Raw genomic sequence first — 22,500 nt, 5'->3', positions numbered from 1 at the left:
TATATATATATATACATCTACTCTCTCTCTCTCTCTCTCTCTCTCTCTCTCTCTCTATATATATATATATATATATATATATATAAATCCCCCAGAGAATCATGGGGCATAATAGCAGACAAGTGTTCTGTCGTCGTTGGACTGAGAGATCACAACAAGCAAATTATAAGCATATATATAGACATCATGCGACAGGCAGCAGTGCAGTGAGACCCAAGGTCTGGGATGAGGGAGGATTCCCTTTCAAGCAGACAGGCTTGGTCACACCGTCTATTCATCGATCAAAACACCCATCATCCATCATGTAGCCTTCTTACAGACACCCGACAACAGTCAGTAACACCATCTCTGGAGCTGTAATGCGTAGCCCAAGGGTCGGTGTCTTGAGTTGAAATATAGAACAGGATCGAATATCTAATAATAGGATATAATAGAATGGATTGGAATTGGAACGGAATAGAACATAATGGAAAATAATAGAATATAATAGAATTGAATAGAATTGAATAGAATATCATTGAAATTTAATTTAATTTAAAATTTAAAAAAAAAGTTGAATTCTATTTTGGTTTAAATATATTTTCTGTTGAATGATATCTTCAGTTGAATGTTGATTCAGTTCAATAATATTTTCAGTTGAATGACGTTTCTATTGAATGACGTTTCAGTTGAATTATATCTTCGGTTGAATGATGTTTCAGTTGAATGATCTATTTTAAGTTGAATGATGGTTCAGTTGAATGATGTTTCAGCGGCTTAACAGGGCATCTTGACAGAGTAAGATCATATCACAGAGGATGAGTGCATTTGGTCCATGTGATGGATGTCCCTACCCTATTGTTCCTCTGTCCTGCCTATAGGTTTGAGTGGGATATGAACGACGAACAGGACAGACCATACCTGTGCAATGCCCCGGGCTGCTCTCAGGTGAGTTTCAGTGTGTGTGTGTGTGTGTGTGTGTGCGTGTGTGTGTGTGTGTGTGTGTGTATGCTAGTGTGTTTGTGTGCGCCCCTCAACACGGCTGTGTGATGGCCTAAAGGCTCTGTCTTTATGGACGAAAGGAACAATTTACGTTTGAACATTTAGAAATTTTAAATATCACATTTTAATTCTGCAGTTTTTTTGCTCTTTCTGTGACAGCGCTTTCATTCAGAGGAGCACCTGATGATCCACAGACACAAGCACGAAATGACCCTCAAGTTCCCCTCCATCAAGGCGGACAACGCCTCCACAGGTGAGAATAATGCTGACGATAGGACACACACACACACACACACACACACACACACACGCTCTCTCACTCTCTCGCTCTCTCTCTGTCCACCAAAAACCAAAAAGTGGTTACGTTGAGTTCCTGTGTGTGTGTAGGCAGTTTTCCGATTCCCTTACAACTCTTCTCCAAATTCCTGTCACAGGCACTCAGATTTAATTACTGAGTGGTTTACCACTGTTACTGTTTGTGAGTGTGTGTGTGTGTGTGTGTGTGTGTGTGTGTGTGTGTGTGTGTGTGTGTGTGTGTGTGTGTGCTTGTGTGCGTGTGTGCGTGCGTGCGTGCGTGTCTGTGTGCATGTGTGCATGTATGTACGTGTGCAGGCACACACTCATTTTATTTTGCGTGTGGGCCAGGGGTGTCCGCCTTTCTGATGAGGATTAAGATGACAGAAGGTTATTCAGTCCGAAATCAGATAAGCTCCATGCAGGTCTTCTCCCTCACACAGGCCGCTCTGTGCTCTGAAACCTGGACACTCTTGTTGCAGCGCATGCAGTAACCCTCCTCCCTCCCCCTGATCAGATTAGACAGATTAGACTACTGATGCGGATGCGCCTTTTTTTCTTTATTTTTTTTGGTGTTGTTGGACCAAACAAAACCATTTTGTATTTCCTACTGTATCCAGAAAGTATCAAAGTATCAAAAAAATAGATCTTGTTGCAACACTTTGATTTGGGCGATCCATTTGGCAACTTTGATGGATTGCTGTTAATTTGGTCATTGTTGCTTTTGGATGTTTTGTATTACAATGTATTACAAAGGTGTAATACATTAAAATATCTACAATAAAGAGCCAAGAAACCTTCTAACAGAGTCTTCCAATGGAGACTGACAAAACAAAACAATAACAATATATCTCTCTTTCTCTCTCTCTCTCTCTCTCTCTCTCTCTCTCTCTTTCGCTCACACACTTGCCCTCTCTATCACACACACACACACACACACACACACACACACACACACACACACACACACACACGCACACATACACACACAAACGTAAACACACCTGCAGTCATCCATGTCCCTGCAGGAAACCTAATTTTAAGACAAAGACCTCTCCACCTTTCACCCCTGAATGTTTAGACGACACAGAGATTATCTTATTTTAGATTACAGAAAAGCATGTGGAGGAAACCAGTCGTCTCCATGGTGATAATAGATATACAGAAATACATACATGTACATAAATCTATGCCAGCTGATGCTGGTAATATTGTTATAACATTTCTTATTTTTATCTTTTTTGTGTGTGTGATTGTGTGTGTGTGTGTGTGTGTGTGTGTGTGTGTGTGTGTGCGTGTGATTGTGTGTGATTGTGTGTGTGTGTTTGTATGCATTGTTTTTAGACCAGACTCCAACGCCCACACGATTCCTGCGGAACTGCGATGCGGTGGGTCTGTTCAAGGAGATAGAGGAAGAGTTTCTGCAGGCGCAACAAGAGGAGAACAACAAACTGGTAAAAGCAAAAGTAAAAGATAAACACATAACCCAACAACCATGTGTAGATGCGAAAATATGTTTCAATACAATTCAACTAAAATAAAACCTAACCGAAACAATATCTCCCGCCAAATTAAATGGTTGAGGTCTTTGGTCTCAAAGTGCCCGTGACAACGACACTCATAGAAGCACTAACGTTAACGTCATCAACCAAACATAAACCGTATTAATATACAATATCGGGTTTTCCCGGGATTAGCGTTCCTGTGTGTGAAAGTTGCGTGTGAGGGAGATAAAGGTGGACTGGCCCAATCAGACGCCAGACAGTTACATGACCTGCAGCAGGAAAGACACACCGGGACGATCACATTCACCCCGCTGTCAATTAAACAGCCGGCCGCTGGACGCACAATCTGACACAAGAGACCTCGCAAGACATGCACACTCAACACAGGCAAAAATCCAACACACACACACACACACAGCACACACACACACACTCACTCACTCACACATAATTTATCGCAATTGTCACCCATAAACCTGACCGTAACATCAGCGCTCAGGAACACACCGCACCTTTTCCGTGCACAATGACAGAGCAATCTTCATTTGATTTAGGACATCATTACAATAATTGCATCGACTTTGTTAGATCCATTGATTGCATTTATCCCCGTGACATAATGATGGATTGAGTCACCTAGAACAACTCGATCATCATTCCGTTTCATGTAAACACCTTTCTCTGTGTGTGACCTTGATCAGATTATTCAATCAAACTAAGTTGTGCGTCTTGTATCTTGCTGCGGTACTCAGCACACTAAGTAGCAGACACCTCGAGTAGAGGCCTCTTCATCATACCGGCTCCTCGTGTCTGTCCCAGCAGCAACATCTGAAGCCCCAGCACCAGCTCCCACCAGAGCCCCGCCAGAGCCAGCCCAGCCTCCACCACCCCCACACCCAGCCGCTGTCGCACCCCCAGGGCCACGGCCACCTGATGGCCCCCAGCTGCAGCCTGGCTGCCCACAAGGCTGCTCCGTCTTTGCAGCCCGGCTCCGTCATCGCCCAGGCCCGCGGTGGGCTCATGCACTCGGGGTGAGTAACAGGGTGGCTGCTGTGTGGGCCCGCAGGGACACGGTGGCTGAGGGGTCGTGAAGGAATGCTATTGGGTGAAGAGACGCTTTTAATGGGCCCGAGGCCGCAGAGAACCAGACAGATTCCATACCATCGCAAGCCAGTCCATGAATTCATGCATCCATTCATCATCCATCCATCTATCCATCTATCCATCTATCTATCTATCTATACATGTATCTAACAATAAATTCATCCATCCATCTATCTATGTATGTCTGCATGTATGTATATATGTATTTTTGTATGTATGTATGTATGTATGTATGTATGTATGTATGTATGTATGTATGTATGTATGTATGTATGTATGTTTGTATGCATGTATGCATGTATGCATGTATGCATGTATGTATGTATGTACGTATATATGTATGTATGTAGGTATGTATGTATGTATGTATGTAGGTAGGTATGTAATGTATGTATGTATGCATGTACGTACAGTATCAACCTATATCCATCCATCCATTTCTCTTTCTATCTCTCTAAACATATATCCATCTATCTATTACGCCATCCATCCATCCATCCATCCATCCATCCATCTAGTGTGTGAAGCGGGGCTCCATTCCTTTGCCTCCATGCTCTCCTGACTTCCAAACATGGGCCAGCTCCACGGGGGCCCATGTAGGTAGAGAGGAGCAGAGCCAGTACCCGCTCCAGTCAGACACTGTGTTTCACTGTTTCACCAGCTAGGCACCAGCCAAGGATCGGGTATCAGACTGTTTTCCCCTCGTGTTTTCCACTGGTTGCCAAAGCGACCACTCTCTGGTTGTCTGGCAGCTGTCCCGGTCGAACTGTTGTGGTTACGTGTAGGAAATGCTGTTTTAGTTTGTGTGTATGCTTTTTCTTTTCCGTAAAATAAAAAAGAATTCTGCTTGTAGTTAAATTGGCTGCCTACTCCAGATTTAGTGGTGACATCACCAGCGATGACCTCAGCCCATCCAGGGAGGCCCACGCCGTCTGATTGGCCGAGAGCCAAAATAGTTATGTCAGCATGTGGCACCCAGGACTCTGTATCCCTACTGTGTTCCTTAGCCTCTCTCTCTCTCCCTCTCTCTCCCTCTCTCTCTCCCCCTCTCTCTCTCTCTCCCTCTCTCTCCCTCTCTCTCGCTCTCTCTGTCCCTCTCTGTCCCTCTCTCTCTGTCTCTCTGTCTCTCTCTCTCTGTCTCTCTGTCTCTCTCTCTGTCTCTCTCTCTCTCTCACTCTCTCTCTCTCTCTCTCTCACTCTCTCCCTCCCTCCCTCCCTCTTTCTTCCTCTCAATCTGTCACTTATTTCCAGCGCCCTATTTTCTACCTCTTTATACTTTCCATTATCACTCATTTTTGTTATTCAGCATTGCTTGCCCTACACCTGTTTTACAACTGTATCGCAATCCAGACTTTCCCCCATGCATCCATCCATACACACATTTCTGTTTTTCACAGTTAAAAGTCAGCAGGCTGACAACATTTGGCAGGAATCTAACAATCTTGCTCAAGGGCACTAGGGGCAAGGTATTTCCATACATAGGGGGGGGGGGATCAAACTGTGGGTAAACAACCTCCCCTCAACACTTGAACCCCCGCACACCTGAAACTAACCTCAATGTTTCCCCACGGCCTCCTTCTCTCTCCTCCCCTTACCTCTTTCTCTCTCGCTCCAGCGAACTCTCGCTCTCCCAACTCCCAGATGAGCGACTTTCAAAGCGGTGGAACCAACTGTAGACACGCCATGACCTCCCCTCTCTCTCTCTCTCTCTCTCTCTCTGTCCGTCTCTCTCTCTCTCTCTCTCTCTCTCAGACCAGTGCCCGGGCTGCCCTCCTCCCTCCTCCACCCGAGGAGCAGACAGAGACAACCCCTTCCCGCCTCCATGCCTGGCACCCTGCCAGACCCCGCCATGCAAGGGGCATCTGCTCAGCACCTGCCTGTAAGTCTCAGAGATAGGGCTTAGTGCCCCCAACTCACACACACACACGCACACGGGCACACGCACACACGCACACGTGAACACACACACACACACACACGTGAACACACGCACACACACGTGAACACACGCACACACGTGAACACACACACACACACACACACACAGACGCACACACACACACACACACACACACACACAGATGCACACAAACACACACACACACACACATACACGTGAACACATACACACACACACACACACACCCGTGAACACACGCACACACACACGTGAACACACACACACACACGTGAACACACGCACACACAGACGCACACGAACACACACACGCACACGCATGTGCACACACGCACACACACACACACACACACACACACACACACCTCAGCTCACATTTATACATATATGTACACATATATGCATACAAACACCAACAAACATACACACACACACACACATCTAGCACTGTACATCAATTACATACACACACATGCAGGCACACACACACACACACACACACAAAAGTAGGCACGGACACACACACACACACGGGCAGGCACGTGCACGCAAACACAGACTGCGCACGTCGGATTTATAGATCTAGGTGCAAGCCAAGCAAACGCAGAGCAGCGTCGATCACGTTCCTGTTTGCCAGCAAAAAAAGTCCCATTATTCTCTTCAACATTCAGGAAAGAAAAACCTCCCCCCGGTGTTGAAGGGTCTGCTCTGTGTTGGAAGAACCTCTGTGGTCCAATCCCATCGCAGGATAACCTCAACGTGTTCTCTCTTTTCTCTCTTTCCTCTGGTGGGGGGGGGGGTGGGGGGCGCGGCGGGGTGGGGGGGTGCGGGTGGTTCAGATGGAGAGGCAGATGTCCAGCATGTTGGGCCTAGCGGGACACGGAAACAGAGCCCCCTGCTCCTCGCCCCAGGTAAATGGGACCCCAGTCCTCCTCCTCTGTGATGTGTACTTCTCACTTTCTGTTGGGAAAAATAACACAAAAACGAGGACCTGCCAAGAGGTCATGTGTGCGTGTCTAGACGTTGACTCGTGTGTCAGCGGGGGTGGGGCGTCTGGGGGGCAGAGGCGTTCACTCAGAGGCCCGGGGGTTGAATCACGTCTCCAGACCCCCAGTCTGTGGGTTAGGAGGAGGAGTGTGTTTGCTCCATGTTTGCTACCCGTTTTAGAACTAGAGAATTAGAGGTCAGTCTAATTGTATTCACTCATAGGAAAAGTGAATGCTGCAGGTGAGCGTCGTTATGCTGCAGTGAACTGGTCCCTGCCTAGTTTTGTCTTGGTGTTTTGCACCCAGAATGCACTGGGGTAAAGGCTTGTGTCCTCTTTGCTAACCTTGAACGAGGAGAACGCTGGAATGCTTTAAAAGGTCTCAGGTCTCTCTGAGGTTTTGGGTCTTGATTAAGTCGTAAAATAGGTAAGACTCAACCGCACTGCATGTAAAGCCACACTTCACGTGTAGACAACACACACACAACACTAACACACATACACACACACACACGCACACACTCACACTGCCCCATTCTGCCTCTGGCTAATCTTATTCTGCTCCAATCAGAATAGAAAGGAAGCAGTATGTAACTCTACCCTTAGACACACACACACACACGGCCACACGGCCAAATACACACACACACACAGACGGCCACACGGCCACACGGCCACACACACACACACACACACGCACACACACACACACACACACACACACACACACTGATGCAGATAAAATGTCCCAACCTACATAGAATTCTCTACACGTGTCCATGTGTATAGTATAAATAGTTGGAAACATGCAAGAAATCCAACACATGGAACCTGTGATGCTGTCTTTATGTATGGAACACACATAGGCGCCCGCATGTGCACACAAACGCGCTCGCACACACACACACACACCTGCACACACACACACACACACACACACACAGGATATGACATCATGTACTGGCCTGGTATGTCGGATAGCGACCAAAAAGGTGTATCAGGTTTCAGAGCCTTGGATCGTCTGTTCAAATCTGAGCTTCTTCCACAAACAGACACATATACCCAGACAGACGGACGGACCGCTAGCCAACCGCCAAGCCAGACAGACGGACAGGCAGACTTAGAGACAGAAGGATAGAGTGGGCTGCACCGGAGATAACGCTCTGCATAATCTTGTCTATTCACTTCTCTTTTGTTGTATTCTATTCTATTCTATTCTGTTTGCATCATCCTCTAGTGACAGCTAGTTTGCTGTTGTTGTTGTTGTTGTTGTTGTTGTTAATGTGGATGGTTGTATGCGTTACTTGTGTCTTGAACTTCTGAATGAAACCAATAACTTGCCGATGAGTCATAAGTATCTACCGCTCAGACCCACCATAGACACCCTATTATTGGTGCTAGCGATGGTGAAAACACATTGCAGCTCTTATGGACTACATGTCTTCACACTGCGACGCCCCTTTCTCCCTCCTTCTTCTCTCACACACACACACACGCGCACACACACACACACACACACACACACACGCACACACATGCACACACGCACAGTGAAAATATCAATGCGGTGTGTCATCCAGCCTCCGGAGAAATCGTGTGATGTAATCATAGGCCGTTGTGTCAAGGTGTGTGTAGTAAACACGAGTGGAACGCACATGCCCTATCCTGTCTAGTTAACGTCTGTGTTTGTGTAGTGTACGTTTTCATGAGAGTGTGTGTGTGTGTGTGTGTGTGTGTGTGTGTGTGTGTGTGTGTGTTCATGGGCGTGTGTGTGTGTGTGTGTGTGTGTGTTGTGCGTGAGTTTGAGTGACAAGCGGGTTGGTTGGTAGAACTGGCACAAGCGGAGGGGTGACCTCATTCTTGGCTTCATCCTTATACCGCCCCCCCCCAGCCCTCCCGCCCCCGCCCCCCTCCCCCTCCCCCATTTTTCCGCTGCTGAATGAATCAGAGTTTAAAAAAAATAAACTCGCTTAAAAGACGTTGTTGTCTAACAGGGAGAGATAGTATTTATATGGGAGGTGTAGGGTGTAGGGGTGATATCATGTTCCAAACATGACGTCTTTCTGTCTTCTGCTCTTCCTATTCACCCTCTTATTTGATCTCCCTCTCCCATCGCGCCTGCTCTCTCCCTCCTTCTCCCTCCCTCTCTCCTTTTCTCTTTTCTTTTTCTCTCTCTCTTTCTCTCTCTCTCTCTCTTTCACTCCCTCTCTTTCTCTTTCGCTCTCTCCCTCCCTCGCTCTCTCTCTCTTTCGCCACCGTCCCTCCCTCCCTCCCTCCCTCCCTCCCTCTCTTTCGCTCTCTTTCCGTTCTTCCCTCGCTCCTTTCCTCCCTCTCCCCTTTCCCTCCCTTGGCCCATTCCTTTTTCTCTTTTCATCTCTCTCCCCTCTCTCTCTCTCTCTCTCTCTCTCTCTCTCTCTCTCTCCCTCCCTCCCTCCCTCTCCCCCCTCCTCCTGTCAGTCCCGTGCTAAGTGTGGGAGAAAGGTGAGATGAGTTTTAATTTAGCTCCTTACAGTCTGTTTGGTCAGTTGATATGAGGGCATGATAAAGTGTGAAACCATCAAGCTCTGGAGCCCTCAAGCTGCCCATTGGCTCACATCGTCCCCTGGCCCCTCCGGTCCAACACTACTGTTGTCCTCACGGGCCCCTGAACAGAGTCACTAGAATTCATAGGATCTGGCCCTTATTAAGACTCTGCCACGGGAAAATACACTTGAGTATAGGGTTCATAAGAGGGAGATAGGAGGAATTTATTTTGATATATTAGTCGGGAACCAGAGGCACCAGAGGCACATTTCCTAGAGGTGTCATGGCAGGACGGCACAGGTGTCACCCATCCTACTAATGACGGGTCTGCTGCTTTTATCTACATGGACCGTGGTTCTTGTGTGTCATCCTCGTTTGTTAAGTCGACTACCTTGGTCGACTTTAAAGTAGACCCATAATTACTTTAATAAGCAACACCTGTGTCTGTCTCACGACCACGCCTCTGTGAAAAGAGTCTGGTCTGTAGATTGTTCCATAGAAGTGAGTGCGTGAGTGAGTGAGTGAGTGAGTGAGGAAGGGAATGAGTGAATGAATGAGTGATTGAGTGAGGGATTGAGTGAGATAGGGATTGAGCAAGTTACTAAGTAAGAGAGAGCGAGTGAGGGAATGAGTGAAACATTACCAAGAAAATAAACCAAACGCAAAGTTATTCTACTGTTTGTATATATAGTGACATCACCTGGCACCCTGTTCAAGGCAATCACACGCGCTAATCAGGGTGCTGTCCCTGTGTCCCAGGGTGCTATCCAATTTGTGATTGATCGCTTTTCGTGCATTCCAGTGGTTAAGCGTGACGTAAACTTGGTGAAAATTAGATTTTAAGCATGGGTGCAATGGAATGTTTCTGTGGATACTTCAACTGTATCCACTTCGTTCTACAAGCGTAAACCGCGGTGTAGCCTCACGCAGGACGGTTTAACCCACGCTCACACGCTGCAGTCTTGGAGGGTAGCGTGTCATTATCTTGTCCCTGAAATCAAATAAGAAATTATACCATAACCACTGAGGGGCAGTGGCAGGACCACAAACATGAGTCTTTGTCAACAGCTCTGGCAGAGAAAGTAGCCTAACCTACCACCTAATGTAGAATATCTTATCCCGATGTGGGTAAGAAGTTATGGTATAAATCCTCAGAAACACATGCACACAACCACGCATGCTCTTCTAATGCTACTAGTGATGGCATCATTGATGGGGCGCAGTAGCTCAGGAGGTTGAGCGGGTCGGCTCAAAGGTCGCTAGTTCGATCCCCGGCTTCCTCCTAGCTGAGCGTCGAGGTGTCCCTGAGCAAGGCACCTAAAACCTAACCGCTCCCGACGAGCTGGCTGTTGTCTGGCGTGGTTGACTCCACGGGTCGGTGTGTGAATGTGTACATGAATGGGTGAACGTCAGGCAATATTGTAAAGCGTTTTGGATAAAAAAAAAAACGCTATATAAATGCAGTCCATTTACCATCACTGATATCCTCGTCCACCTTTCATCCTCCACCTTGCAGAGAGGCAAACCGACGCTGAGCCACCACCACCACCACCCCAACCAGCCCCAGCATCACGGCATGACGCCCGTCGGTCACATGATGGACGTGATGTCCCAGCGGCAGCCGCAGATGCCCCCGCACCACCCGCACCACCACCACCTCCCCGCCGCGCCGCTCCCCTACCAGCCCCGTTGCCACGGCGCCCTGCCTCTGCAGCATCCCCTGGGCGCCGCGGGCACCGGCGGGCATCAGCTCCGCCAGCCGGGGAACGCCCCCCACAGCCAGCCCCACCACTCGCCGCTGTCCCACCTGCACCACGGCCCCCTGCCGCAGCACGGGTCCCCCCTCTCCATCGCGTCAGAGGTGGGTGTGGCGTGACAGCGCGTGAGCGTGAGCTGAGCGAGGCTGTGACTGGCTGTGATTGTTGTGCAGGTCGATGAGTGGCAGTTTATGAAATCGATGGAAATCGATTACCGGGTTTGTTTCTTTCTCGTCTGGGTTTCGCGGGACGGTTGTGTGCACGTACACAGTATGTGCGGGTCACATTGTTGGGCAAGGTGGTCAAGGTTGATGGTAACCCTGTCCACAGTCCACCCTCTGAAGGCCTCCCCCACCTTGAACCGGACGCCCGATCCGCAACCACTCCTGAATTACTGAAGGCATCTCCGTTCACTTTGAGTGGCTTTGGGTGAAAGTGTCGGCTAAATGACCAAAACAGTAGTAATGTCTTTGTCTGTCTGTCTGTTTGTTTGTTTGCATGTCCAGTGGCGTACTTAGCCCTTTGGGGGCTGTTGATGGGGGGGGGGGGGGGCGTAGCGCAGTTGCATGATTGCTTCGCAATCCGGAGAGAGAGACTGTCTGTATTTTGGAGGCCCCAAAAGGCCTCTATGGGGCCTTCTATGGGGCCTGGGGCTCCAGGCCAGTGCCTGGTTTGCCTAACAGTACGGTCCGCCCCTGTGTGTGTCTTCCTCCAGCTCTCCCCGGGGTCCCAGCAGCTGCATTCCCCCCAGCCGTGTCTGCCCCAGCATGCACTGCAGCAGAGCGGGGGCTGCGGCGGCGGCGGGGGTCGCAGGCGGCGGACCACAGAGCACGACCCCGACGAGCGGCGGCAGAAGTTCCTGGAGCGTAACCGGGCGGCGGCCACGCGCTGCCGGCAGAAGAGGAAGGTGTGGGTGTCGTCGCTGGAGAAGAAGGCGGAGGAGCTGACGCACACCAACCTGCAGTTACAGGTGAAGACGCACACACACACACACACACACACACACACACACACACACGCATGCATCTCTAGAGGTGCACACACAAACACACTTACACACATTACACAAACACACACACACACACACACACACACACACACACACACACACTAGAGGTTCACACACAAACACACATACACACACACACTAGAGGTGCACACACAAGCATATACACACACAAACACATCTACACACACACACACACACACACACACACACACACAGATACACACACACATACACAAACACACACAGACACAAACACAAACACAAACACACACACAGGTAGACATACACACACATACATTCATACACACACACACACATTCTCTACCCCTCTGTCTCTATCATGTGACATATCCCGTAATAACATCATGCATTTACTACGCATTTCCTCAGAACGAGGTGACATCACTGAGGTCAGAGGTGGGCCAGCTGAAGCAGATTCTCTTGACCCACAAGGACTGTCCCGTCACCACACACCAGAGAGAGACACAGGGTTATGCCAGTGAGTAACCCAGTACTCCAAGCCACCCCCCAACCCCCTCCCATGGTGCAGTCATTACCAATGCACACAACTGCAAACTTTGTTATGACCGACCTTTCTATTCACGAACATTGTCCATTATGGATCAGGTATACATAGTAATGGCAGATCCACTTTTGATAAAATAACGGAGTTATACTGCACCTTAAAGAGCATGACTGTAAACTATTTCAAGGGCCGATTAGGGACTAAAAAGTCATATATTTTTTTGTATTACGTCAAATGGACTGAATAGAATGCATTGCAACAATTGTTTATTTTTCCAGCTTGAAACAAAGAAACGAAACATGGAACTAATTGTATATTGTTGCCATCAGGCAACCCAAATATGTTGACATGGCCCATAACCAAAGAACTTGAACTGACTTGATCTGATGCAGCTATTAAAGCAATGTTTTGTAACACCTTGTGCAATAGATGACAAAGACACGCAACATGGACTGTGTATAATTCTGATTGCATGTCACATTGATGTACTGCTCTATATTTTTGTTGTATATTTTCCTGTACAGTTTTCATGTGTCAAAATAAAAACTACATATTTTTTTAAATTGAAGCAGTCATCGGTTTTATGCATTCGTCATTTTTCTTGTGTGATTAGAATTTGCTTGTCAAATATAAAAATGCTATTCATGGCAACACTAGGTGTATGCAAAAATCATTACTGATTTTCTCCCTCAACACCCACACCAATCAACACCACACCACCAACTATTGAATCACACAGAGGAATCAGGACTTCGATTGACAGCTCTCTCTGTGTCCAGATGCAGGGCTGAGCCCGGGAGGAAGTCCCGCCCTCGCATGTCCCGGCTCTCATCGCGGGGCCGTTCAGCACAACAGCATCTCCACCTCCTCCTCCACCACCACGGCTGGGGGGGACACGGGGCACGACCACCACCCCGGGCGCTAGCCTCCAGACGTCCATTTTGCAAAAAGGCCCCCGCCCGTTCCCCACCCCTTCTCTGTCCCTGCTCCCCAGCTCTGTTCCTTCTGATCCCCCCCCCCCCCCCCCAGCCATGTCCCCCCGGCCAGGTCCGCTCTGTGGTCCACACCCATGAACACATTGAACTGGGTTGATGATAACAGAGTCTAGATTATGTGTGCGAGAGGAGCCAAGAAAAACAGGGGGGGGGGGGGCGGGGGACAGGCGCGGAGGGGGGGCGGGGGTGGGACTTGGCTCTGCCACATCCGGAACCAAATCTGTTTTTCTTGCCTGTGACAAAAAGAAAATGGCCTGAGTTGTACTACTATTCCTGATCTGCTGCAATGGACACGTGGCAGTGGGGGTCGTATGTGCACTGAGGGAGATAGGTCTTTGATAGCGACAAAGCTAAGCTAAGCTTAGCTTGTTCTATGTGGACTGCATTGTATTTGGAAGCACAAAGCAAAAACTAGTAAGGCACTTTAACTTAGAATCTTTTTCTTGCTAATATCTTGCACTAATGTGTCCTAACAAGAAGAGAAATATCATGGTATTATGTAAACAAGTTATTGTGTTTTTTGTTTGTTTTTTCAAAGTATGGGCGCAATAATGCGTGAGCCTTTTTTTTAAAAACCCTGGGGCAAGCTATAGAAGAAACAAATTAAACTGTGTATATTGTATAAAAAAGTTATTTTTTTGTAGAGATGCCTTCATTCCCTGTAGCGTTTGTTTAAAACAACATTTTTAATAATGGATTGTACAGTGGCTCTTTGTGTCACTTTTATTTTATGGAAAGTTCCTATTTTCATTCAAACTGACCCAAGCTTAACTCCAGCTTGTGCCCTGAAATACCCTACACAGCTCTATTAAGGCTTCACTTTTTGTACTGTACAGACATGGACAATCAATTAAAATCACTTATTCTTGCTGTGCACTTGTGATATATTTCTAACTGACACAGCCGTTTGATACAGGGCATGACCTAAACTGTGATTAAACGATTTATTTAAGTCTCCAGTACTCACGCACTCTTAATTTGCCCCGTCAATCTCCTGGGAAATATGTTGATAACGTGTAAAATGGTCTTGTCTGCCATCTGCTGACTAGTTTTATTATTGTTTGGTTTCAGTACTTGGCAGGAACTGAAAAGTGGCCCACTGCTTACTTTATACTTATCTGGGTTAACTCAAGATACAATATGAACATGAAAGCAGCAAGTCATATAATACTTAAATCTAGGGACTTTATTTATCCATCTATAAGTTGAGTACAACAAACAAAACAAAACTGTTCTAAAGGCCTTGATGTCTGAAAGTACTTGGATTCCTGATCGTAGATCTCGTCTCCCGGCTGTTTTGGTAATACTGAGCATCAGGACTTTTATGTGTGTGGTGTGTGTGTGTGTGTGTGTGTGTGTGTGTGTGTGCCTGCGTGCGTGCGTGCGTGTGTGTGTGTGTGTGTGCCTGCGTGCGTGCATATGTGTGTGTGCCTGCGTGCGTGTGTGTGTGTGTGTGTGTGTGTGTGTGTGTGTGTGTGTGTGTGTGTGTGTGTGAAATATTGGAGGTTTACCCGGCCTACTCAAACAAAGAGCCTTTAATTATTCCCAGACACCATATTGTCATGTGCACACATCCACACACATGCACTCACCCACAAATACCGCCCCCCCCCCCGCCTCCCACACACACACATCTCTCCAAGTGAGTTTCCTGTTTTAGAGTGGGTGTCTTGTATACAGAATTTCTATAAAACTGTTCCACTTTATTTGATAAACATTAAATGTATTCCACGTTTTCCTATTTGTCACCTCTGCGGATCCATGTGATGAAAACTGTCTGTTATAGCTGAGAGTGCTACACTGAGAAAACAACCCTACTTTTCATCCCTGATCACTTAAACAACATTCCAGTCACATTGTTGGGTATCTTTACTTCATAATAAAAAATAGTACAAAGTAAAGTATAAAAGTACAAAAAACAACAATAAGAGTCCTGCCAACCAGCAGCCATCATTATGTATAATACAAAATCATATGAGGAGACATGAAGTCTTTGGTTTCAATACAAGCACCACAGTTGAAATCGGTTACCAAACACGCATAGTCACACTCTAGCTCTCACACAAAGCTCCCACATTTAGAAACAATATGCAGGTGCCAGGAAATGAAGTATGATGAATCGGGAAGGGGTAGGAAGGGGAAGTCAAACGGATTGACTTCCTGTGCTGTCAGGGGGAGGCTTAAGACTTTAAGAGCTGCCATAATAACAGGCCACTGGGATCGGCTCGCGCTCTAACGCACCAACCAAACCTAACGCATACCACACGTGCGGTTTCATTTTGCTCATTGCCAGAAAAAGACCATGTCCAACGCCGTTGGACACAGTCCACTGTCCTCTGTCAGACCGTGCATGTAATGCGTCCTGTGAAATAAAGACACGGGAAAATACCTCCAAAAACGTTGGAAAAACAATACATGCAACGTCCCACTTCCCAATGGCTTCACCACATGTCTCTCTCTGATCCAGTCCAGTGTTGCTCGGCCTGACTGCTGCAGAACTGTTCCACAGGGGGGAGGGGAGGGGGGAGGGGAGGGGGAGGGGGAGGGGGTAGGGGGGGAGGGGTTCTAGTCGGAGAACCTCTGCATGTCGCTGTCGCGGCGGGAGCTGTTGTCGAGGAAGCGGTCGCAGGGGAACTCGATGAGGTCGCCCTCCTCCAGGGGCCCGAGGCGCGGCGGCCGGCTGCACTGGTAGCTGGTGAAGTCCGCCGAGGCCGCCGCCGCCGCCGCCGCCGCCGCCGACACAGCCCCGCCGCCGCCGCCGCCGCCGCCCATCTCGTGGCGGTACGGCCGGCGGGACGTGTACATGTGCCTCACGTGCACCGCCGACTTCCTCCTCTGCCGCCGCCGCCGCAGCCGCCGCCCCAGCCACACGGCGCCCAGCGCCAGCAGCAGCGCCGCGTTCCCCGCCAGCGTCGCCGCGGTGATCAGGTGGAGGTCGGCCCAGCCCAGCACCCCCCAGCCGCCGCCGCCGCCGCCGCCGCCTCCGACCCCTCCCTCCAGGGGCGGGGTGACCACGCCGACGCAGTGGTCCCGGGGGGCCACCTGGCACACCGACCCCCCCACCACGCCTTCCACGCAGGCCATGTAGGTGACGTCCGGCGAGAGCTCCCGCAGGGTGATGGAGCGGGCCGCGCCGGGGGCGTACACGTAGCGGGGGAATCGGTCGGGCGTGCCGAAGCGGTCGTAGAGCACCCTGTAGTGGATCTCGGGCCCTCCACCGCCGCCGCCACCAACTCCAGCTCCGCCCCCGTACGCAGAGTAAGGGTGGTGGGGCCGGGTGGTCCAGCGGACGCGGGCCGTGGACGCGGTGATCTGGTCCAGCGACACGTTGGCGATGAAGCGGCGGTTGAACGCGCAGGGGTCGCCGACGAGGGGCAGCGGCTCGTCCTGGCCGGCTCTCAGGAGGTCGAACCTCTCCGCCGACCCGACGGGGGCGGCGGAAGAGGGGGCGGAAGGGGGCGGGGCCGGGGGGTCCGTGAGCAGGACGGGGGGTCCGGTGGTGGCGGTGGACGCGTCGGGGGGCGCGGGGGACGCTGTGGTCCGGGACTGGCCGCTCGACGGCCCGGGTCTCGGTTTCGTACGTTTCCGACCCGAGCGTGACCTCGGGCCGACGGGCGCCCTGCTGGGTTTCAGTCTGGGGGAGGAGGAGGAGCTTCGCGGGGGTGTCCCCTCCTCGGTGGCGCCTGGACCCCCTCGCTCTCCCGGGATTCCCTCCCTTTTCCTCTTCTCCCCCTCCCTCCTCAGCGCTCCTGCTGGAGAGGTGCTTGGGTTACCCCCGTCTGGCCCTCTGGCTCCCCGGTTCTCATGACCCTCTGCGCCTCGCCTCCTCTCGCCCCCCTCCGCCGCCGCCCTCGCATCAACCGCCTCTCCCCTCCCCCTGTCTCCCACTTGCCTCTCCAGGACCTCCCCACCCCTGCTCTCCTCGGGCCTCGCTCGGGTCTCGCATATGTGGGTCCAGTTCCCCAGGGACAGCAGCTGGGAGCTGTTTACATAGTCCAGATATTTCCCCTTTAGGGTCGCCGGCTGACCGCACTGAATAAACACAGTCAATAATTTGCCGCGGGAATGCGCCGACGTGATCCACCGCTTGAGCTCCTCGAGGCGGCAGTCGCACGTCCAGTTGTTGCCATGGAGATCCAGGTCGTAGAGCACGCTGTTGAGGGCGAAGCTTCCCCCCGACAGGCTGGTGAGCCGGTTGTCCTTCAGCTTCAGCACGCGGAGGTGTTTGAGACGAGAGAAGGCCAACGCGTCCACGTTAGAAATCCTATTGCCGCTGAAGTCCAGTTCCTCTATGCGCTCCAGGGAGTCGAGGAGGCCGGCGGGGATTTCCACCAGCTCGTTGCCATCCATCAGGAACTCTCTGAGGCCCGTCAGTCCCCTCAGAGCCCCCCCGTCCAGACGGGAAATCCGGTTGTTGCTGAGGGAGAGTTTGGACAGCTTCTTCAGGTTCTGGAAGACGTGGTTCCCAACGTGTTGGATTTCGTTCTCAGAGAGCAGCAGCGTTGACAAAGCCCGCAGCTGGGAGAAAACGAACACATTGCGCAGGGACGACTGCTTGTTGTGCGCGAGGTTTAAAAAGCGCAATTTGGAGAGTTTAGAAAATGCGTTTCTGTGGATGTGCTGCAGCTGGTTGTATTCTAGATGCAGATAGTGCAGATTAGTCAAACTCGCAAAAACAGAGTCTTGCAGCAGTGCTAGTGAGTTGCCATCCAAGCGCAGTTTAACGAGGCTGTTCAAGTGGGCGAAGAGCTCTGTGGTTATTGTCTCGATACCATTATTATTGGTGTACAAAATGGTTAACTTCTTCAAGGGCCTTAACGTCTCAGGGGCTATTGTTGACAGGGAATTATGTCCCAAGTACAGCTCCTCTAGTTTGGAAAATGAGTCAAACGCTCTCGGGTGAACGGCTTGTATCTGATTGAACTGCATGTTTAATCGCACGAGGTTACTGTACCCTTTGAAGTCCAGCGCGGAGATGTTAGTGATGAAGTTTCCCCCGAGGCTGATGACCAGCACCTCCTCGGGAACTCCCGGGGTGACTCGGGGAACGGCGCGCAGTCCCCGGTTGGTGCACAAAAGGTGTTGCGCATGTTGACAGTCGCAGCGGTTCGGGCACGCGCTCCGGTCACCCTCGCCGCCGACAAGTGAGGCCGAGATCAGACCCCCGAAAGACAACAGCAGAACGCATGCTGTTACCCCCACAAGAGTACAGCGGGTATCCATTCCCACGGCGTGTCCCTGGTCTCCTGTGACATGAGCTTGGTTTTCCTAGTTGCTCAGGTGCAATCACTGATCCTCTTTTCAGTGCCACTGGAGGATGTCAGGCGCGCGTCCATTATAGCGTCCAATGTATCGATGTTATACAAGTGTCGGTTTCCTGTGTGGAGTTGTTGTGTTAATTTATGCTGTGCACTCCTCCGAAGCCGTTTTAAAGAAATGCTCACCTCCCCTACGAACCGCCATCCCCCAAGTGGTCATCTGCTGCAAATTACATATCCGTTACACACACACACACACACACACACACACACACACACACACACACACACACACACACACACACACACACACACACGCACACGCGCGCGAACACACATACAGACATAAAGTTAAGGCTTTCTGCACACTCGCATAAGCAACAGAGAGAGAGAGAGAGAGAGAGAGAGAGCGACCCTCCCTTGCAATTCCAGGTTGTTGCCAAAACCAGATGTGGCCCACTTTTATACACAGCCTATACGAAATCCATTTAAAAGTAACTCAGTTCCGATTAAGAAATAAAAAAACACAGTAGGCGTAGGCCTATACGGTATGGGGTCGGGCCGGCGTTAATAGATTTGCTAATCCGAGTTTTCTTTTTTTTACGCGCTCCACAGTCGCCGGGTGTCTTATCTGGATGCGATCTTGGATATGGACAAAACAGACGGCATTATTTCCTTCCCACGCGGGTCCCTGGGGGACCCCAAACTTCACGTGTTCTCTCCTGCAGATGCGCGCCTGCAGCATTACGACGTTGAGGGCTGGCAAATGGCTTTTCCATGTTTCCCTGTTTGAATATTCACTTTAAGTTCCACCCTTTCCACAAATATGTCTGCGCACCGTGAAGATACGAATAGCCCATTCACTTTCTCTCTCACACACGGGCCCCAATTGTATTTATTAGAGCCACAATGGCAACATAATTATCAACATGCTGAACTCTAACCGTCTTTCATTAGCACGCGTCGTTTCTTGGAGACGGTCGTCGATGACAATGAACAAAGCGCACATGGTTCCCATTTCGACAAGAGGAATTCAGATCGTGATGAGTGCGTGTGTGTGCGCGTGTTTGTGTTAAAACTACCAAAGCAAAGTGCCAGATAATGGTAAAAAAAAAAATCGAATGTGTATGTGTGTGTGTGTGTGTGTGTGTGTGTGTGTGTGTGTGTTAAGACTACTGAAGCAAAGTGCCAGATGAAAATCTCCTCCTGAACGTGGGAGGAATAAATGCATCTAATGTATATTCTGCACAAACGATTTCAGGTTGCATGTGCGCATGTGCGTTTAATGCGCAAAGGCATTAAATGTGAATTCCAGGACATCTGAATATTTATCAGACTTGACACAGTCCTTACAGCTCACATGCATGCATGCGCACACAGACGTATCCTGGCAGAGACGAGGGATGTGGTGTGTTCCACCGCTGTGCATGAGGAACTCTGTCCAGACAGGACTGTCAAAGGGGCCAACGTCACAGACCGCTGTGATGGTGATGCTTCTCTATAGTCCAGGCATTAACCTCGCCGTAATCACTTCATCGTTTGGCTTAAAGGGACGTATGGCGTTCTGTGGGAGTGCCGATGTGATAGTATGTGATATGTAGCTCCCTAGGGACATCCCCCCCCCTCCCCCCGTCTCTGTCTTTCTCCCCTGTCTTCTTCTTGAAAAGGTCACTTCCTGCCTCACATCCCCCATCCACTCAGATCTCCCTCGCAACTTTCTTGACTTTCTGCTCTCATCCTCTATCCATCTCTCCTTTTCGTTATCTCAGTCCACTGTCATGTCGCGCGCGCACACACACACACACACACACACACACATACACACACACACACACACACACACACACAGCGAGGAGGGGAGTCACCAAGCTCAGGCAGGCTTTAGGTCTAAAGACATGACTGGGCCTTCTTCTCTTCAGGAAATGTTTGTTTTCACCCCTCTGGGTGATTTGAGGAGTCTGGTGAGCATTACTGTTAGAGAGAGAAAAGAGGAGAACGATACTCCAGTAAAGCAAAGAAGATCCTGGGTGTCTTTTGACTACTTTCGGACATTTATTTTTTTATAATCTTAGATGTCCTCATTATCCACGTTCCCAGAAGCAACCTCAGAACGCAAGGATGGCCTCATTGGCTGTATCCTGGAGAGGATTGTGGAACTCGCTCCCCAGCCACCAGGCCTCGCTCCCCATAGATACCTAGCCGCGCTCCCCGGCTAGTGACTACCCAGTCCTACTCCACTGCTACCCAGCCCCACACCCCAGCGACAAAGACCCACTCCCCGGCTGCCCAGCCTTGCCCCCAGGCTACCAAGCCCTACTCTCCACTCCCCTGCCCAGCACGCTCCCCCCAGCCTCGCTCCAAAGTTTCCCAGCCTCGCTCCCAGGCTACCTGGCCTCGCTCCCAGGCTACCCGGCCTGGCTCCCAGGCTACCCAGCCTCACTCCCAAGTTACCAGCGATACAGTGGAGGTTCCATTGCTGCACAGGGTTGCTTTAACAATCCTGCCACAACCCCTCACTACAGGTTTTGGCTTAGTGTCGTTAGTGTTATGTGTTGCTGTGTTAATTAGTAAATCTGTTTACCTGTTGTTCTATGCATTTAAGATCCCTAGTTTCCATCCCAGTTTGTCGGTTCATTGTAGCCAACATGGTCTATGTTTGCGCTAAGTAAAGCTTAATTTGCACCTCTAAACTCTGCCTTTGGGTTCACCTCCCTGTGCAAGCCGTGACACTAATCAATTCTGGCGATTAAATAAGCTTGCATGTGTGTGGTTCTGACTAAAGTTTGGACGTTTTAACCACGGCCTGCTTCTTCAAGAAGATTTGTCTCGCAGCTAAACAGTTTGCGCAACCTTCCGAGAAACGTCAACAGTAACAACATATCATTGTAATTTCAGCAAGCAAAAACAAACCCTTAAGGACCAAGACTGAATAACAAGGTCAGGGGTATTCATGCAGAGGCAAGGAGAAGGGGCTTCCCACTGATGGCCTGTTGGTAGACATCGGTCATGGATGTACAGCCAGGGGGTTAAGATATATATATATATAGAGCCACAGTCAGGTCTCTGATCCCGGTCATGTGGTGCTGGTGCTTGGGCTATAAGGGCTGACTTTAAGGGGTTGGGGAAAAGAGTTTGAGATAGGATCAGGGTTGCCAACTTTGGGATTTTGGCTGGCGTGAGACTCTGTAAAATCTTATAATGCTTACATTATAACAGGGTCATAGTTTATTCAGGGTCATATTCATAGTTTACCCCCTAGACATAGTTTTCAGCAGATCAACTGGGACGTTGTAGGGAGATGTCTTAAACTCCTCCCCTTTCGTTAGAAACAATACGATGTGGTCTGGTCTAGTCTAGTCAAGTCATCAACAGAAATTTAACGGGAGTTTTTTGTTTTTTTTGGCATGACATTTGTTGCATGTGCGTGAGAGAGTGAGATTGATGCTGAAAGCCTGAGTGTCATGCCAGATGCGTGAGAGTTGGCAACCTTGTAGGATGGATGGAAGATATTCTTGGTAGAGGATGAGCATGATGGATAGACGCAACGAAAGATGGAGAGAGACAGTAAAGCTGTAGTTAATCACACATAATTAAAGAGGTCCCGGGGATCTGTACTGTGTGATGAGTGTGTGTGTGGGTGTGTAT

The 22,500-nt window shown here is 49.7% G+C and overlaps 2 protein-coding genes across 3 annotated transcripts in view; one reads left to right on the top strand and one right to left on the bottom strand.

Annotated features, from left to right (window-relative positions):
* LOC311365069 (cyclic AMP-responsive element-binding protein 5-like) overlaps window positions 1–13,595 on the top strand; it is a 16,607-nt gene extending 3,012 nt beyond the window's left edge. The window contains exons 2-10 of one of the 2 annotated variants that reach the window (XM_084484591.1): window positions 861–927; window positions 1,141–1,234; window positions 2,620–2,729; window positions 3,603–3,811; window positions 5,637–5,763; window positions 10,827–11,171; window positions 11,783–12,037; window positions 12,467–12,575; window positions 13,382–13,595. In XM_084484591.1, coding sequence (XP_084340717.1) covers window positions 874–927; window positions 1,141–1,234; window positions 2,620–2,729; window positions 3,603–3,811; window positions 5,637–5,763; window positions 10,827–11,171; window positions 11,783–12,037; window positions 12,467–12,575; window positions 13,382–13,527 — 1,449 coding nt within the window. In that variant the 5' untranslated portion in view covers window positions 861–873 and the 3' untranslated portion in view covers window positions 13,528–13,595. Of the gene's footprint in view, window positions 1–860; window positions 928–1,140; window positions 1,235–2,619; window positions 2,730–3,599; window positions 3,812–5,636; window positions 5,764–10,826; window positions 11,172–11,782; window positions 12,038–12,466; window positions 12,576–13,381 lie in introns of both variants that reach the window. The other variant, XM_084484590.1, reaches the window with a different exon arrangement.
* Window positions 13,596–16,014: 2,419 nt separating this feature from the next.
* On the bottom strand, window positions 16,015–18,949 carry tril (TLR4 interactor with leucine-rich repeats). The gene has a single exon (XM_084484592.1). It carries the CDS (start codon window positions 18,818–18,820, stop codon window positions 16,163–16,165), a length of 2,658 nt encoding a protein of 885 aa, XP_084340718.1. The 5' UTR covers window positions 18,821–18,949; the 3' UTR covers window positions 16,015–16,162.
* Window positions 18,950–22,500: the final 3,551 nt, after the last annotated feature.

Source organism: Micromesistius poutassou, assembly GCF_964030765.1.
Source record: "Micromesistius poutassou genome assembly, chromosome: 20".
Taxonomy (NCBI): domain Eukaryota; kingdom Metazoa; phylum Chordata; class Actinopteri; order Gadiformes; family Gadidae; genus Micromesistius; species Micromesistius poutassou.
This window is presented reverse-complemented; position numbering and strand designations above follow the sequence as displayed.

Coding starts and splice junctions, on each gene's coding strand:
- tril (XM_084484592.1), bottom strand. CDS start 18,820: ATGGATACCCGCTGTACTCTTGTGGGGGTAACAGCATGCGTTCTGCTG.